The sequence below is a fragment of the Entelurus aequoreus genome, linkage group LG11 (assembly GCF_033978785.1).
Source record: "Entelurus aequoreus isolate RoL-2023_Sb linkage group LG11, RoL_Eaeq_v1.1, whole genome shotgun sequence".
Classification (NCBI taxonomy): domain Eukaryota; kingdom Metazoa; phylum Chordata; class Actinopteri; order Syngnathiformes; family Syngnathidae; genus Entelurus; species Entelurus aequoreus.
Window position 1 is genome coordinate 15,913,917 of NC_084741.1, and position 20,454 is coordinate 15,934,370.

General features: G+C 36.2%; 1 protein-coding gene across 1 annotated transcript in view; it reads left to right on the plus strand.

The window, feature by feature from the left end:
• Positions 1 to 1,330: 1,330 nt before the first annotated feature.
• LOC133659633 (uncharacterized) overlaps positions 1,331 to 20,454 on the plus strand; it is a 28,797-nt gene continuing 9,673 nt past the window's right edge. The window contains 3 exon segments of the mRNA XM_062062215.1: positions 1,331 to 1,405; positions 3,355 to 3,580; positions 14,336 to 14,425. Coding sequence (XP_061918199.1) covers positions 1,331 to 1,405; positions 3,355 to 3,580; positions 14,336 to 14,425 — 391 coding nt within the window.

Sequence of the window (20,454 nt, forward strand, 5' to 3'; positions counted from 1 at the left end):
TGCCTACTAAGATAGAGTGCATACTAGGATGGAGTGTATCCTAGGAAGGGGTACATACTAGGATGAAGTGCATACTAGGATTGAGTGTATACTAGAATGGAGTGCATACTGTGATGAAGTGCCTACTAAGATATAGTACATACTAGGATGGAGTGAATACTAGGAAGGGATACATACTAAGATAGAGTGTATACCAGGATGGAACCCATTTTAGGATAGAGTGCATACTAGGATGGAGTGTATCATAGGAAAGGGGTACATACTAGGATGGAGTGCATACTCAGATTGAGTGTATACTAGAATGGAGTGCATACTGAGATGAACTGCCTACTACTGAAATAGAGTACATACTAGGATGGAGTGCATACTCAGATTGAGTGTACACTAGAATGGAGTGCATACTGCGATTAAGTGCCTATTAAGATAGAGTGCTTTCTAGGATGCAGTGCATACTAGGCAGGAGTACACATTAGGATGGCGGACACACTGGGATGAAGTGCATACTGGGATGGAGTGCATACTGAGATGAAGTGCATACTGGGATGGAGTGCATACTGAGATGAAGTGCCTACTAAGATAGAGTGCATTCTAGGATGCAGTGCATACTAGGCAGGAGTACATAGTAGGATGGCCTACACACTGGGATGAAGTGCATACTGGGACGGAGTGCATACTGGGATGGAGTGCATACTGGGATGGAGTGCATACTGAGGTGAAGTGTCTACTAAGATAGAGTGCATTCTAGGATGCAGTGCATACTAGGCAGGAGTACATAGTAGGATGGCCTACACACTGGGATGAAGTGCATACTGGGACGGAGTGCATACTGGGATGAAGTGCATACTGGGATGAAGTGCATCCTGGGATGGAGTGCATACTGGGATGGAGTGCATACTGTTGACCGTTATACAGAATATAAAAATGAATCAAAACTAGAGAGTTAAATTCCTTAGCTGCCCATCTTTCTCCTTCCTGTCACACACACACACACACACACACACACACACACACACACACACACACACACACACACACACACACACACACACACACACACACACACACACACACACACACACACACACACACACACACACACACACACACACACACACACACACACACACACACACACACACACACACATATATATATATATACACAGACTTCCATTTCTGCTCCATCACGCTGACCTCACATCAACCTCCAATGTCAGCGCTGACCTCAGGTTCCCCTTCCTCCTCCTCCTCCTCCTCCCTCACCTTCTCTCCATCCCCTTGTCAAACACTTTCTGCCTCCTTCTGGAACCTTCTCATCTCCTCTTGACTTAATGCCGCCATTGTTGATGGAAGGAGCCTTTTACGGAGCGCACACTTCTGCACGGGCGAGGAGGCACTCCTTTCATGTGTGCATAGACGAGGGTGGTCCCCGACGTCTTGGTACCAACGTGCATTTGGACACTTTTCAAAATAAAGGCCTTCAATTTAACATGCAGTCTTATGATGCATTAAGCATACTTTTCGTATTGGAATAAAGAAAATAAAATATACATTACAAGACACTTTGATGCAATCCTTGACTGCATTGTGCCGAGTGTGAAATTTGGTGGAGGAGGAATTATGACACTTTGACACTATTTCCACACTCACCCATTCACACACACATTCACACACTGATGGCGGGGGCTGCCATGCAAGGCCCTAACCGCCACCCATCAGGAGCAAGGGTGACGCGTCTTGCTCAAGGACACAACGGACGCGACGAGGTTGGTAGAAGGTGGGGATCGAACCGGGAACCCTCAGGTTGCTGGCACGGCCACTCTCCCAACCGCGCCACGCCGTCCCAAGGCAAGGTCCATAAAGACATGGATGACAGAGTCTGGTGTGGATGAACTTGACTGGCCTGCACAGAGTCCTGACAGAACACCTTTGGGCATACTTGCCAACCCTTCCGAATTTCCCGGGAGAGATTATTTTTATTTTATTTTTTTTTGTATTTGGTTTTTTTTGTATTTGGTTTTTTTATTTCTTTTTTTGTATTTTTTTATGAAAAAAAAAAGAAAAAAAAAAGAGGGGGGGATTTTTTTTTTTCTTCTTTTTTTTTTCATAAAGAAATACAATCATGTGTGCTTACGGACTGTATCCCTGCAGACTGTATTGATCTATATTGATATATAATGTATATATTGTGTTTTTTATGTTGAATTAATTACATTTTTTTATTTTTTTATTTTTTTAATTAAATTTCTTGTGCGGCCCGGTACCAATCGGTCCGCGGACCGGTACCGGGCCGCGGCCCGGTGGTTGGGGACCACTGCTCTAGAACATGTCCACTTTTCCTCCATACAAACAGCCATATAATATATATGCGGCTTTTACACACACATAAGTGAATGCAAGGCATACTTGGTCAACACACATAAGTGAATGCAACGCATACTTGGTCAACAGCCATACAGGTCACACTGAGGGTGGTCGTATAAACAAGTTTAACACTGTTACAAATATGCGCCACACTGTGAACCCACACCAAACAAGAATGACAAACACATTTTGGGAGAACATCCGCACCGTAACACAACATCAACACAACAGAACAAATACCCAGAACCCCTTGCAGCACTAACTCTTCCGGGACGCTACAATATACACCCCCCGCTATCACCAAACCCCCCCCACCCCCTTTTCCCGAATTCGGAGGTCTCAAGGTTGGCAAGTATGCCTTTGGGATGAATTAGAACGGAGACTAAGAGCCGGGCCTTCACGACCAACATCAGTGTGTGGTCAAAAATTCAACCGGAATCTTGCCAGAAGCGTGAATTTTGTCAGCAAAACAGGCCCAGAGCATAACACTACCACCACCATGCTTGACGGTAGGAATGCTGTTCCTGGGATTAAAGGCCTCACCTTTTCTCCTCCAAACATATTGCTGGGTATTGTGGCCAAACAGCTCCATTTTTGTTTCAATCTGACCACAGAACTTTCCTCCAGAAGGTCTTATCTTTGTCCATGTGATGTCAGATGAAACAAAAATGATGTTCTTTACCTTTCTCACCACGACTGTAAGTGCTCCGTGGGTGTGTTGACTCGCGTGCACCGTATACCGTACAACCCCAGTGCAGGCGAGGCGTCTACAAGACCATTAAGTGATCATCAGAGACCAAAGACAACAACACCGACACCATTGCTTAAGGCTCATTTAATTCCAGTCCGGCGCCTCTTCCCGCCCGTCGTCCCTGAGTGACGGTCCGACCTGTTTAGGTGGCGTCGCCACGGAGTCTGATGTCATTTTTACAAGCCTGTCACGGCATTCCAGAGCGGTGTAGGCCAGAGTGCAACACGCCGCTAATTACAGGCGAGCGGCGGGAACAGAGCAGGGAGAGGACGGGAGAGTTTGAGAACCTTCGAGAACCTCCACGTCCTCAAAGGTTCCACCGCAGCGTTGCGGCGGCACGCGACGTCGCGTGTTACGGATCCTTCGGAACAATTGGTCCTTGAGGCCCCTGTAGAAAAACCGACACTTGAATCCGACTTCAACGCCAAATACCTGCTCAAGGAGGCCGGCCAGGTCTATTTGCTGGGTCACAATCATGTGACCACTTGCCTTCGGTATTAGTATAGTACCGCAATACCAATGAATCATATTCGGTACTATACCGCCTCTAAAAAGTACCGGTCCACCACCCCCACCCCCCGCTGTCGTCACGCCGTATCATTGCTGGTTTTACGAGCAGAGGAGCATGTTCGGCGGCGCGCACGCACTGAGTACTTACAAGCAGACAGAAAAGGGAGAACATTTTGGCTTAAAAACTAACAATAAAGGTGAAGTCACAACACTGAAACTAATCACTAATCCTCGTATCCGTGGCGACAAATAAAGTAAGTTGCTTACAAGTATCATTATCACTGCAGGGCGAGGAATAGCTAAACATGCTTCACTACACACCGTAGCTCACCGGCGTCCCAATGTAAACAAACGCCATTGGTGGATCTACACCTGACATCCACTGTAATGATACCAAGTACAGGAGCGTATCTAGTATTACTATGATTACATCGATATTTTTTAGCATCACAACATCTTCTTTTTTTTTTATTTTTTATGTATATTATGTTTATAAAGTCAGGAAATATGTCCCTGGACACATGAGGACTTTAAATATGACCAATGTATGATCCTGTAACTACTTGGTATCGGATCGATACCCAAATTTGTGGTATCATCCAAAACTAATGTAAAGTATCCAAACAACAGAAGAATAAGTGATTATTACATTTGAACAGAAGTGTAGATGGAACATGTTAAAAGAGAAAGTAAGCAGATTTGAACAGTAAATGAACAAGTAGATTAATAATGGTGGAAATAGGGCCTTGGGAAACCAGGAATTCTGGGAATTTTTTCCCTTGGAAAATGGTAGTTTATTGGTCCAAGGTGAGTGGAGTGTGTGGATGGTAGAACGGTTCGAATCGGTTGAGAAATGTTGGATATGCAGTCGATTGTATGTTGCCCATTCATTGTCAATGGGAAGACAATTTTGGGAAATCTCGGGAAAACCTGGAATTTTGGGAAAGGGAAAAACATGTTTTGCGTGCGATATATCGGAAGAGTAGTGTGGGTGGATGGTTGAAAGGTCGGAATCTGGTTAAAAAATGGCGCAACATTTTAGGGCGTTGTAGAAATTTGAATACAACTATTCATTTGAATGGGGATTTTCTGGAAATTGGGGAATTTTGGGAAAACCATGAATTTTTTTAAGTATTGATGATATCACAATTGTCCTAGTTGATATCAATGGGTTGGTGTTGGAATTTTTGGAATCGGTTGAACAATGTCTAAGTTTGAATTGGGAATGGGAATTTTGGAATTACTGGAATTTCAGGATTTTTTTTCCCAAAAAAATAAAACAGGAGTATATGTTTTCCTAATTAAGAAGAATGTTTATTAAGTAGATTGGTCAAAAACGGTTGAAAAATGTGGACTGTGAACACTTTCCAGGAAAGGATGGAAATAGGGCTTTGGAAAACCAGGAATTTTGGGAATTTTTTCCCCTTGGAAAATGGTAGTTTATTGGTCCAAGGTGAGTGGAGTGTGTGGATGGTAGAACGGTTCGAATCGTTTGAGAAATGTGGGATATGCAGTCGATTGTATATTGTCCATTCATTGTCAATGGGAAGACAATTTTGGGAAATCTCGGGAAAACCGGAAATTTTGGGAAAGGGAAAAACATGTTTTGGGTGTGATATATCGGAAGAGTAGTGTGTGTGGATGGCTGGAAGGTCGTAATCGTGTTCAAAAATGGCACAGAATTTTAGGGCTATTCATTTGAATGGGAATTTCCTGGAAATTTGGGAATTTCGGGAAAACCATGAATTTTTTAAAGTATTGATACTAGCACAATTGTCCTAGTTGATATCAATGGTTTGGTGTTGGAATTTTTGGAATGGTTGAACAATGTCAACGTTTTAATTGGGAATGGGAATTTTGGAATTCCTAGGATTTGAATGGGAATTTCCTGGAAATTTGGGAATTTCCTGGAAATTTGGGAATTTCGGGAAAACCATGAATTTTTTAAAGTATTGATAATAGCAAAATTGTCCTAGTTGATTTTAATGAGTTGGTGTTGGAATTTTTGGAATGGGTTGAACAATGTCGACGTTTGAATTGGGAATGCGAATTTTGTAATTCCTGGAATTTCGGGAAATTTTTTTCGAAAAAAAAAAAAAAAAAAAGAGCATTTGTTGTCCTATTTAAGAAGAATGTTTTCAAAGTAGAATGCTCAAAAACGGTTGAAAATTGTGGACTGTGAAAACTTTCCAGGAAAGGGTGGAAATAGGGCTTTGGAAAACCAGGAATTCTGGGAATTTCCCTTGGAAAATGGTAGTTTGGTTGTCCAAAGTGAGTGGAGTGTGTGGATGGTAGAACGGTTTGAATTGGTTGAGAAATGTGGGATATGCAGTCGATTGTATATTGCCCATTCATTGTCAATGGGAAGACAATTTTGGACAATCTCGGGAAAACCGGGAATTCTGGGAAAGGGAAAACATGTTTTGCGTGGGATTTATCGGAAGAGTAGTGTGTGTGGATGGTTGAAAGATTGGAATTGAGTAAAAAAATTACGCAAAACTTAGAATGGTCAAAAACTGTGAAAAATGTGGACTGTGAAAACTTTTCAGGAAGAGGTGAAAATAGGGCTTTGGAAAACCGGCAATTCTGGAAATTCCTGGATTATTTCTTTCCCTTGGAAAATGGTAGTTTGATTGTCCAAGGTGAGTGGAGTGTGTGGATGGTGAAACGATTCGAATTGGTTGAAAAATGTGGGATATGCAGTCGATTGTATATTTCCCATTTATTGTTAATGGGAGGACAATTTTTGGAAATCTCGGGAAAACCGGGAATTTGGGGAAAGAGAAAACATGTTTTGCGTGCGATATATTGGAAGAGTAGTGTGGGTGGATGGTTGAAAGGTCAAAATCGAGGTAAAAAAATGGTGCAACTTTTTTTAATTTTAGGGCGTTATAGAACTTTGAATACAACTATTCATTTGAATGGGATTTTCCTGGAAATTTGTGGATTTCGGGAAAACCAGGAAATTTGGAAAATATTGATACTAGCACAATTGTCCTCAATGATATCAATGGTTTGGGGTTGGAAGTTTTTGAATCGGTATATTTTAATTCCTGGAATTTAGGGGACATTTTTCACGAAAAAAAAAAAAAAAAAGAAGCATTTGTTGTCCAAATTAAGAAGAATGTTTTGAAAAATGGTTGAAAAATGTGGACTGTGAAAACTTTCCAGGAAAAAGTAGAAATAGGGCTTTTAAAAATTGGGGAATTGTAAGAGTTCTTGGATCTTTTTTTCTCTTGGAAAATAGTCGTTTGATTTGATTTGCAAAAATGGTGCAAAATTTTAGGGCTATTCATTTGAATGGAAATTTCCTGGAAATTTGGGAATTTCGGGAAAACCATGAATTTTTTTAAGTATTGATACTAGCACAATTGTCCTAGTTGATATCAATGGGTTGGTGTTGGAATTTTGAACAATGTCGACATTTGAATTGGGAATGGGAATTTTGGAATTCCTGGAATTTCGGGAATTTTTTTTTCGAAAAAAATTAAACAGGAGTATATGTTGTCCTAATTAAGAAGAATGTTTATTAAGTAGATTGGTCAAAAACGGTTGAAAAATGTGGACTGTGAAAACTTTCCAGGAAAAGGTGGAAATAGGGCTTTGGAAAACCAGGAATTTGGGGAATTTTTTTCCCTTGGAAAATGGTAGTTTATTGGTCCAAGGTGAGTGGGGTGTGTGGATGGTGGAATGGTTCGAATCGGTTGAGAAATGTGGGATGTGCAGTCGATTGTATATTGCCCATTCATTGTCAATGGGAAGACAATTTTGGGAAATCTCGGGAAAACCGGAAATTTTGGGAAAGGGAAAAACATGTTTTGGGTGTGATATATCGGAAGAGTAGTGTGTGTGGATGGTTGGAAGGTCGTAATCGTGTTCAAAAATGGCACAGAATTTTAGGGCTATTCATTTGAATGGGAATTTCCTGGAAATTTGGGAATTTCGGGAAAACCATGAATTTTTTAAAGTATTGATACTAGCACAATTGTCCTAGTTGATATCAATGGTTTGGTGTTGGAATTTTTGGAATGGTTGAACAATGTCAACGTTTGAATTGGGAATGGGAATTTTGGAATTCCTAGGATTTGAATGGGAATTTCCTGGAAATTTGGGAATTTCGGGAAAACCATGAATTTTTTAAAGTATTGATACTAGCAAAATTGTCCTAGTTGATTTTAATGAGTTGGTGTTGGAATTTTTGGAATGGGTTGAACAATGTCGACGTTTGAATTGGGAATGCGAATTTTGTAATTCCTGGAATTTCGGGAATTTTTTTTCGAAAAAAAAGAAAGAAAATAAAAGAGCATTTGTTGTCCTATTTAAGAAGAATGTTTTCAAAGTAGAATGCTCAAAAACGGTTGAAAAATGTGGACTGTGAAAACTTTCCAGGAAAGGGTGGAAATAGGGCTTTGGAAAACCAGGAATTCTGGGAATTTCCCTTGGAAAATGGTAGTTCGGTTGTCCAAAGTGAGTGGAGTGTGTGGATGGTAGAACGGTTTGAATTGGTTGAGAAATGTGGGATATGCAGTCGATTGTATATTGCCCATTCATTGTCAATGGGAAGACAATTTTGGAAAATCTCGGGAAAACCGGGAATTCTGGGAAAGGGAAAACATGTTTTGCGTGGGATATATCGGAAGAGTAGTGTGTGTGGATGGTTGAAAGATTGTAATTGAGTAAAAAAATTACGCAAAACTTAGAATGGTCAAAAACTGTGAAAAATGTGGACTGTGAAAACTTTCCAGGAAGAGGTGAAAATAGGGCTTTGAAAAACCGGCAATTCTGGAAATTCCTGGATTATTTCTTTCCCTTGGAAAATGGTAGTTTGATTGTCCAAGGTGAGTGGAGTGTGTGGATGGTGAAACGATTCGAATTGGTTGAGAAATGTGGGATATGCAGTCGATTGTATAGTTCCCATTTATTGTTAATGGGAGGACAATTTTTGGAAATCTCGGGAAAAGCGGGAATTTGGGGAAAGGGAAAAACATGTTTTGGGTGTGATATATCGGAAGAGTAGTGTGTGTGGATGGTTGGAAGGTCGTAATCGTGTTCAAAAATGGCCCAGAATTTTAGGACTATTCATTTGAATGGGAATTTCCTGGAAATTTGGGAATTTCGGGAAAACCATGAATTTTTAAAAGTATTGATACTAGCACAATTGTCCTAGTTGATATCAATGGTTTGGTGTTGGAATTTTTGGAATGGTTGAACAATGTCAACGTTTGAATTGGGAATGGGAATTTTGGAATTCCTAGGATTTGAATGGGAATTTCCTGGAAATTTGGGAATTTCGGGAAAACCATGAATTTTTTAAAGTATTGATACTAGCAAAATTGTCCTAGTTGATTTTAATGAGTTGGTGTTGGAATTTTTGGAATGGGTTGAACAATGTCGACGTTTGAATTGGGAATGCGAATTTTGTAATTCCTGTAATTTCGGGAAATTTTTTTCGAAAAAAAAAAAAAAAAAAAGAGCATTTGTTGTCCTATTTAAGAAGAATGTTTTCAAAGTAGAATGCTCAAAAACGGTTGAAAATTGTGGACTGTGAAAACTTTCCAGGAAAGGGTGGAAATAGGGCTTTGGAAAACCAGGAATTCTGGGAATTTCCCTTGGAAAATGGTAGTTCGGTTGTCCAAAGTGAGTGGAGTGTGTAGATGGTAGAACGGTTTGAATTGGTTGAGAAATGTGGGATATGCAGTCGATTGTATATTGCCCATTCATTGTCAATGGGAAGACAATTTTGGAAAATCTCGGGAAAACCTGGAATTTTGGGAAAGGGAAAAACATGTTTTGCGTGCGATATATCGGAAGCGTAGTGTGGGTGGATGGTTGAAAGGTCGGAATCTGGTTAAAAAATGGCGCAACATTTTAGGGCGTTGTAGAAATTTGAATACAACTATTCATTTGAATGGGGATTTTCTGGAAATTGGGGAATTTTGGGAAAACCATGAATTTTTTAAAGTATTGATGCTATCACAATTGTCCTAGTTGATATCAATGGGTTGGTGTTGGAATTTTTGGAATCGGTTGAACAATGTCTAAGTTTGAATTGGGAATGGGAATTTTGGAATTACTGGAATTTCAGGATTTTTTTTTCCAAAAAAATAAAACAGGAGTATATGTTTTCCTAATTAGGAAGAATGTTTATTAAGTAGATTGGTCAAAAACGGTTGAAAAATGTGGACTGTGAAAACTTTCCAGGAAAGGATGGAAATAGGGCTTTGGAAAACCAGGAATTTGGGGAATTTTTTCCCCTTGGAAAATGGTAGTTTATTGTTCCAAGGTGAGTGGAGTGTGTGGATGGTAGAACGGTTCGAATCGTTTGAGAAATGTGGGATATGCAGTCGATTGTATATTGTCCATTCATTGTCAATGGGAAGACAATTTTGGGAAATCTCGGGAAAACCGGACATTTTGGGAAAGGGAAAAACATGTTTTGGGTGTGATATATCGGAAGAGTAGTGTGTGTGGATGGTTGGAAGGTCGTAATCGTGTTCAAAAATGGCACAGAATTTTAGGGCTATTCATTTGAATGGGAATTTCCTGGAAATTTGGGAATTTGGGGAAAACCATGAATTTTTAAAAGTATTGATACTAGCACAATTGTCCTAGTTGATATCAATGGTTTGGTGTTGGAATTTTTGGAATGGTTGAACAATGTCAACGTTTGAATTGGGAATGGGAATTTTGGAATTCCTAGGATTTTAATGGGAATTTCCTGGAAATTTTGGAATTTCGGGAAAACCTTGAATTTTTAAAAGTATTGATAATAGCAAAATTGTCCTAGTTGATTTTAATGAGTTGGTGTTGGAATTTTTGGAATGGGTTGAACAATGTCGACGTTTGAATTGGGAATGCGAATTTTGTAATTCCTGTAATTTCGGGAAATTTTTTTCGAAAAAAAAAAAAAAAAAAAGAGCATTTGTTGTCCTATTTAAGAAGAATGTTTTCAAAGTAGAATGCTCAAAAACGGTTGAAAATTGTGGACTGTGAAAACTTTCCAGGAAAGGGTGGAAATAGGGCTTTGGAAAACCAGGAATTCTGGGAATTTCCCTTGGAAAATGGTAGTTCGGTTGTCCAAAGTGAGTGGAGTGTGTAGATGGTAGAACGGTTTGAATTGGTTGAGAAATGTGGGATATGCAGTCGATTGTATATTGCCCATTCATTGTCAATGGGAAGACAATTTTGGAAAATCTCGGGAAAACCTGGAATTTTGGGAAAGGGAAAAACATGTTTTGCGTGCGATATATCGGAAGAGTAGTGTGGGTGGATGGTTGAAAGGTCGGAATCTGGTTAAAAAATGGCGCAACATTTTAGGGCGTTGTAGAAATTTGAATACAACTATTCATTTGAATGGGGATTTTCTGGAAATTGGGGAATTTTGGGAAAACCATGAATTTTTTAAAGTATTGATGCTATCACAATTGTCCTAGTTGATATCAATGGGTTGGTGTTGGAATTTTTGGAATCGGTTGAACAATGTCTAAGTTTGAATTGGGAATGGGAATTTTGGAATTACTGGAATTTCAGGATTTTTTTTTTCCAAAAAAATAAAACAGGAGTATATGTTTTCCTAATTAGGAAGAATGTTTATTAAGTAGATTGGTCAAAAACGGTTGAAAAATGTGGACTGTGAAAACTTTCCAGGAAAGGATGGAAATAGGGCTTTGGAAAACCAGGAATTTGGGGAATTTTTTCCCCTTGGAAAATGGTAGTTTATTGTTCCAAGGTGAGTGGAGTGTGTGGATGGTAGAACGGTTCGAATCGTTTGAGAAATGTGGGATATGCAGTCGATTGTATATTGTCCATTCATTGTCAATGGGAAGACAATTTTGGGAAATCTCGGGAAAACCGGAAATTTTGGGAAAGGGAAAAACATGTTTTGGGTGTGATATATCGGAAGAGTAGTGTGTGTGGATGGTTGGAAGGTCGTAATCGTGTTCAAAAATGGCACAGAATTTTAGGGCTATTCATTTGAATGGGAATTTCCTGGAAATTTGGGAATTTGGGGAAAACCATGAATTTTTAAAAGTATTGATACTAGCACAATTGTCCTAGTTGATATCAATGGTTTGGTGTTGGAATTTTTGGAATGGTTGAACAATGTCAACGTTTGAATTGGGAATGGGAATTTTGGAATTCCTAGGATTTTAATGGGTATTTCCTGGAAATTTTGGAATTTCGGGAAAACCTTGAATTTTTAAAAGTATTGATAATAGCAAAATTGTCCTAGTTGATTTTAATGAGTTGGTGTTGGAATTTTTGGAATGGGTTGAACAATGTCGACGTTTGAATTGGGAATGCGAATTTTGTAATTCCTGGAATTTCGGGAAATTTTTTTCGAAAAAAAAAAGAAAAAAAGAAGAGCATTTGTTGTCCTATTTAAGAAGAATGTTTTCAAAGTAGAATGCTCAAAAACGGTTGAAAAATGTGGACTGTGAAAACTTTCCAGGAAAGGGTGGAAATAGGGCTTTGGAAAACCAGGAATTCTGGGAATTTCCCTTGGAAAATGGTAGTTCGGTTGTCCAAAGTGAGTGGAGTGTGTGGATGGTAGAACGGTTTGAATTGGTTGAGAAATGTGGGATATGCAGTCGATTGTATATTGCCCATTCATTGTCAATGGGAAGACAATTTTGGAAAATCTCGGGAAAACCGGGAATTCTGGCAAAGGGAAAACATGTTTTGCGTGGGATATATCGGAAGAGTAGTGTGTGTGGATGGTTGAAAGATTGGAATTGAGTAAAAAAATTACGCAAAACTTAGAATGGTCAAAAACTGTGAAAAATGTGGACTGTGAAAACTTTCCAGGAAGAGGTGAAAATAGGGCTTTGGAAAACCGGCAATTCTGGAAATTCCTGGATTATGTATTTCCCTTGGAAAATGGTAGTTTGATTGTCCAAGGTGAGTGGAGTGTGTGGATGGTGAAACGATTCGAATTGGTTGAAAAATGTGGGATATGCAGTCGATTGTATATTTCCCATTTATTGTTAATGGGAGGACAATTTTTGGAAATCTCGGGAAAACCGGGAATTTGGGGAAAGAGAAAACATGTTTTGCGTGCGATATATTGGAAGAGTAGTGTGGGTGGATGGTTGAAAGGTCAAAATCGAGGTAAAAAAATGGTGCAATTTTTTTTAATTTTAGGGCGTTATAGAACTTTGAATACAACTATTCATTTGAATGGGAATTTCCTGGAAATTTGTGGATTTCGGGAAAACCAGGAAATTTGGAAAATATTGATACTAGCACAATTGTCCTCAATGATATCAATGGTTTGGGGTTGGAAGTTTTTGAATCGGTATTTTTTAATTCCTGGAATTTAGGGGAAATTTTTCACGAAAAAAAAAAAAAATAGAAGCATTTGTTGTCCAAATTAAGAAGAATGTTTTGAAAAATGGTTGAAAAATGTGGACTGTGAAAACTTTCCAGGAAAAGGTAGAAATAGGGCTTTTAAAAATTGGGGAATTCTAAGAGTTCTTGGATCTTTTTTTCTCTTGGAAAATAGTCGTTTGATTTGATTTGCAAAAATGGTGCAAAATTTTAGGGCTATTCATTTGAATGGAAATTTCCTGGAAATTTGGGAATTTCGGGAAAACCATGAATTTTTAAAAGTATTGATACTAGCACAATTGTCCTAGTTGATATCAATGGGTTGGTGTTGGAATTTTGAACAATGTCGACGTTTGAATTGGGAATGGGAATTTTGGAATTCCTGGAATTTCGGGAATTTTTTTTCGAAAAAAATTAAACAGGAGTATATGTTGTCCTAATTAAGAAGAATGTTTATTAAGTAGATTGGTCAAAAACGGTTGAAAAATGAGGACTGTGAAAACTTTCCAGGAAAAGGTGGAAATAGGGCTTTGGAAAACCAGGAATTTGGGGAATTTTTTTCCCTTGGAAAATTGTAGTTTATTGGTCCAAGGTGAGTGGGGTGTGTGGATGGTGGAATGGTTCGAATCGGTTGAGAAATGTGGGATATGCAGTCGATTGTATATTGCCCATTCATTGTCAATGGGAAGACAATTTTGGAAAATCTCGGGAAAACCGGGAATTTTGGAAAAACGAAAACCTGTTTTGCGTGTGATATATCGGAAGAGTAGTGTGGGTGGATGATTGAAAGATTGGAATTGGGTTCAAAATGGCGTATAATTTTAGGGCTATTCATTTGAATGGGAATTTCCTGGAAATTTTGGGAAAACCATGAATTTTTAAAAGTTACTACATTTGTCCTAGTTGATATCAATCGGTTGGTGTTGGAATTTTTGTAATTGGTTCAACAATGTCGACGTTTGAATTGGGAATGGGAATTTTGGATTCCTGGAATTTCGGGAAATTTAAAAAAATAAAAAATAAAAATAAAAAGAGCATTTGTTGTCCTATTTAAGAAGAATGTTTTCAAAGTAGAATGCTCAAAAACGGTTAAAAAATGTGGACTGTGAAAACTTTCCAGGAAGAGGTGGAAATAGGGCTTTGGAAACCCCAGGAATTCCCAGAATTCCTGGAATTTTTTCCCCATTGGAAAATAGTAGTTTGATTGTCCAAGGTGAGTGGAGTGTGTGGACGGTGGAACAGTTCGAGGGAGTCTTGTTGAGTGGGTCAGCTTTGTGTGTTGCATTCAGGACCAGGCCCACGGTCTTAGTAGATCACACACTACTTAGTCCTCCTTATTTGGACCCGAGCAGATCAGACCGTATTGATCTCGTCCACATAGGGATCGTGGACTTTGGACTTCGGCACTCTCGACTGGAGTTTGCTGAAGACTTCTTCCTGAGCCAATCAATCAAGGCCCAGCTGGGACGAGGTGACGGGGTGAAAGGGGGGAGGGGGCGGAGTCAACGCCATGTGACCAGAGTTTAATGGCGTTACGAGCAAACAAACACCCTGAGGAGGCGAGCAAACACAAAGTACGCCACGAAAACCTCACGCCGGCACTCGGTTGTGCACACAATGGAAGGGAATCGAACCCCCGGTCCGTGGGCCAGCAGTCAATGGTTAACATCGGCTTGGCTTATCAAACGCTTCCTGAGGAGAGCCGTCAACGCCAGTAGCGTGCGCACACAAACCACTTCCCCTCTTCCTCCTGTCTTGTCATCATACCAAACCCCCCCCCACTCTCGCCCCACCCCCCCCCACCCCTTATCTGACCTCTGACCTGTGACGGACACAGATAGCGGCCAAACTTCACACTCAATCGGAGTAGAACAAATCACCCATCAAGTGGTGATGCAACATTTTGCAGGACGCCGCGCAGATAGTGCGCCACTCTCAAAGTGCGAAAACACCCACTTTTCCACATGGAAATGAACCCAAATCCAAATCCGTCTGTTTTGAGTTCTCCCAAAACAACATCAACATTTTTATTTTTTTTATTTTTTTTTTACATAAAACATGTATTTTAAAAATCTAAACAAACGTCTGTTGTAACACGTGGCTTGGCATCGTTTTGCTGAAATAAGCAGGGGCGTCCATGACAACATTGCTTGGATGGCAACATATGTTGCTCCAAAACCTGTATGTACCTTTCAGCATTAATGGTGCCTTCACAGATGTGTAAGTTACCCATGTCTTGGGCACTAATACACCCCCATACCATCACACATGCTGGCTTTTACACTTTGCGCCTAGAACAATCCGGATGGTTCTTTTCCTCTTTGGTCCGGAAGACACGACGTCCACAGTTTCCAAAACTCTTCAGACCACAGAGCACTTTCCCACTTTGTATCAGTCCATCTTAGATGAGCTCGGGCCCAGCGAAGCCGGCGGCGTTTCTGGGTGTTGTTGATAAAATGGCGTTGGCTTTGCATAGTAGAGTTTTAACTTGCACTTACAGATGTAGCGACCAACTGTAGTTACTGACAGTGGTTTTCTGAAGTGTTCCTGAGCCCATGTGGTGATATCCTTTACACACTGATGTCGCTTTTTGACGCAGTACCGCCTGAGGGATCGAAGGTCCGTAATATCATGGCTTACGTGCAGGGATTTCTCCAGATTCTCTGAACCTTCTGAACCCCAATCGTGATTCTTATTCGTCCCAGTTATTAATCGATTCATCATTTTTAAAAATCCATCCATCCATCTTCTTCCGCTTATCCGAGGTCGTGTCGCGGGGGCAGCAGCCTAAGCAGGGAAGCCCAGACTTCCCTCTCCCCAGCCACTTCGTCTAGCTCTTCCCGGGGGATCCCGAGGCGTTCCCAGGCCAGCCGGGAGACATAACATTTTTTTTTTTTTTTCATTTTTAAAAATCGATTTAAAAAAAAATAAAAACATGTTATTATTCTTCTTTTTTATTTACAAAAATACATTTTCAAAAATACGTTTTTAAGCGTCTACATGCAATTAGAACAAACTTTTCTAACCTGCTTCCTGTTTCATAATAATTACTAATATAATTATAATATAATAATTAATATAATAATAATAATAAATAATAATAATAATAATAATAATAATAATAATAATTAATATAATAAAGTAATTATAATATAATAATTACCAAATAATATAATTGTATAATATAATAATATGATAATAATAATTAATATGATAATATAATTATAATATAATATTTACTAAATAATACATTGCAATAATCCATTTTCGATTCTAAATGGAATCGGAATGAATCGTTTGGGTCTCAAAAATTCACACCTGAATGTTCAGCATTTACCTTGGTATCTCATTCCAGCTGCTCCTCCATCAAACACACTATCAGCAGCTTCTCCATATTTTCATGGATACATGTACACTGTTTAGATGCTATTTCAACGTCCTCGGCAGGCGTTTTGGACTCATTCTGCTTCGGTATGAAGCGGAATAGCAGTGCTACGCACCGACTGCTTCAAGAGGTTATGAGATGATTTCTTTCTTTAATTCACTGAATATTATCCACTTCTTCTTGTCAGCTCAGCACTGTCCTTCACACTCACTTTCTTCCCTCCCACGCTTGGAAACACAAAGTTATGTCCATCTCTAGCTACAAGCTAATGCTAGCGAGTTTTGGTCGGCACATTCACTATGCCAACTAGTGGTGGGGAGGCGCATAACCTTCATTTTTATAGAAAAAAATAATCCTAATAAATTGTTTGTGATAAAAAATGTTTTATCTTTGCTAAAGATTTGCCAAAAATTGCCTTTTGGAATCAATAAAACATGAAGATAGTCAACTTTTGGATATACTAGTTTGGATATAAATATATGGATTAATTAGTTAGTTTGGATATAAAATGTAATACATGTAATAACTGTTACTAGTTTAATATAACATTTTATATATGGAATAAATGTTACTAGTTGGATATAAAATGTAATATATGAATTGTTATTATTTTGGATATAAAATTAAATATATGGAATAAATGCAACTAGTTGGATATAAAATTAAATATATGGAATACATGTTATTAGTTTGGTTATAAAATTAAATATATGGAGTAAATGTAACTGGTTTGGATATAAAATAAAATATATGGAATAAATGTTACTGGTTTGGATATAAAATTAGATATATGGAATAAATCTTAGTAGTTGGATATAAAATGTAATATATGAAATGTTATTAGTTTGGATATAAAATTAAATATATGGAATAAATGTTAGTAGTTGGATATAAAATGTAATATATGAAATGTTATTAGTTTGGATAAAAAATTAAATATATGGAATAAATGTCACTCGTTTGATATGAAATTAAATATATGGAATACATGTTATTAGTTTGGTTATAAAATTAAATATATGGAATAAATGTTACTAGTTTGGATATAAAATAAAATATATGGAATAAATGTTACTAGTTTGGATATAAAATTAAATATATGAAATAAATGTTATTAGTTGGATATAAAATTAAACATACAGAATAAATGTCACTAGTTTGGATACAAAATTAAATATGTGGAACATTTTTTACTAGTTGGATATCAAATGTAATATATGTAATACATGTTACTCGTTTAATATAAAATTAAATATATGGAATAAATCTTACTAGTTGGATATACAATTAAATATATGAAATGTTATTAGTTTGGATATAAAATTAAAATATGGAATACATGTTATTCGTTTGGATATAAAATTAAATATATGGAATAAATGTTACCAGTTTGATATAAAATGGAATATATGGAATAAATGTTACTAGTTTGAATATACAATTAAATATATAAAATAAATGTTATTAGTTGGATATCAAATTAAACATACGGAATAAATGTTACTAGTTTGGTTACAAAATTAAATATGTGGAAAAAATTTTACTAGTTTGGATACAAAATGTAATATATGGAATAAATGTTACTTGTTTGATATAAAATTAAATATATGGAATAAATTGTATTAGTTTGGTTACACAATTAAATATATGGAATAAATGTTATTAGTTGGATATAAAATAAAATATATGGAATAAATGTTACTAGTTTGGATATAAAATTAAATATATGGAATGAAGGTTACTAGTTGGATATAAAATTAAATATATGAAATGTTATTAATTTGGATATACAATTAAATATATGAAATAAATGTTACTAGTTTGGATATAAAATTTAAAATATGAAATAAATGTTATTAGTTGGATATAAAATCAAACATACGGAATAAATGTTACTAATTTGGATACAAAATTAAATATGTGGAAAAAATGTAACTAGCTTGGATATAAAATATAATATATGGAATAAATGTTACTCATTTGATATGAAATTGAATATATGGAATAAATGTTATTAGTTTGGTTATACAATTAAATATATGGAATAAATGTTACTAGTTTGGATATAAAATAAAATATATGGAATAAATGTTACGAGTTTGGATACAAAATTAAATATATGGAATAAATGTTATTAGTTGGGATATACAATTAAATATATGGAATACATGTAAATGGATATAAAATTAAATATATGAAATAAATGTTATTAGTTGGATATAAAATTCAATATATGGAATAAATGTTATTAGTTGGGATATACAATTAAATATATGGAATACATGTAAATGGAAATAAAATTAAATATATGAAATAAATGTTATTAGTTGGATATAAAACTAAACATACGGAATAAATGTTATTAGTTGGATATACAATTAAACATACAGAATAAAGTTACTAGTTTGGATACAAAATTAAATATGTGGAACATTTTTTACTAGTTGGATATCAAATGTAATATATGTAATAAATGTTACTCATTTGATATAAAATTAAATATATGGAATACATCTTACTAGTTGGATATACAATTAAATATATGAAATGTTATTAGTTTGGATATACAATTAAACATATGGAATACATGTTATTAGTTTGGATATAAAATGTAATATATGGAATAAATGTTACCAGTTTGATGTAAAATTTAATATATGGAATAAATGTTACTAGTTTGAATACAAAATTACATATGTGGAAAAAATGTTACTAGTTTGGATACAAAATGTAATATATGGAATACATGTTACTTGTTTGATATACAATTAAATATATGGAATAAATTGTATTAGTTGGGGACGGCGTGGCGAAGTTGGTAGAGCAATCGGAGGGTTGCTGGTTACTGGGGTTCAATCCCCACCTTCTACCATCCTAGTCACGTCCGTTGTGTCCTTGGGCAAGACACTTCACCCTTGCTCCTGATGGCTGCTGGTTAGCGCCTTGCATGGCAGCTCCCGCCATCAGTGTGTGAATGGGTGAATGTGGAAATACTGTCAAAGCGCTTTGAGTACCTTGAAGGTAGAAAAGCGCTATACAAGTATAACCCATTTATCATTTACATTTATACAATTAAATATATGGAATACATTTTAGTAGTCGGATATAAAATAAAATATATGAAATAAATGTTACTAGTTGGATATACATTTAAATATATGAAATGTTATTAATTTGGATATACAATTAAATATATGAAATAAATGTTACTAGTTTGGATACAAAATTAAATATGTGGAAAAAGTTTTACTAGTTTGGATACAAAATGTAATATATGGAATAAATGTTACATGTTTGATATAAAATTAAATATATGGAATAAATTGTATTAGGTTGGTTATACAATTAAATATATGGAATAAATGTTAGTAGTTGGATATAAAATAAAATATATGTAATAAATGTTACATATATAAATTAATAATATGTTACATATAAAATTAAATATATGAAATGTTATTAATTTGGATGTACAGTTAAATATATGAAATAAATGTTACTAGTTTGGATATAAAATTAAATATATGAAATAAATGTTATTAGTTGGATATAAAATCAAACATACGGAATAAATGTTACTAATTTGGATACAAAATTAAATAAGTGGAAAAAATTTAACTAGCTTGGATATAAAATATAATATATGGAATAAATGTTACTCATTTGATATGAAATTAAATATATGGAATAAATGTTATTAGTTTGGTTATAAAATTAAATATATGGAATAAATGTTATTAGTTTGGATATACAATAAAATATATGGAATAAATGTTACGAGTTTGGATACAAAATTAAATATATGGAATAAATGTTATTAGTTGGGATATACAATTAAATATATGGAATACATGTAAATGGATATAAAATTAAATATATGAAATAAATGTTATTAGTTGGATATAAAATTCAATATATGGAATAAATGTTATTAGTTGGGATATACAATTAAATATATGGAATACATGTAAATGGATATAAAATTAAATATATGAAATAAATGTTATTAGTTGGATATAAAACTAAACATACAGAATAAATGTTATTAGTTGGATATACAATTAAACATACAGAATAAAGTTACTAGTTTGGATACAAAATTAAATATGTGGAAC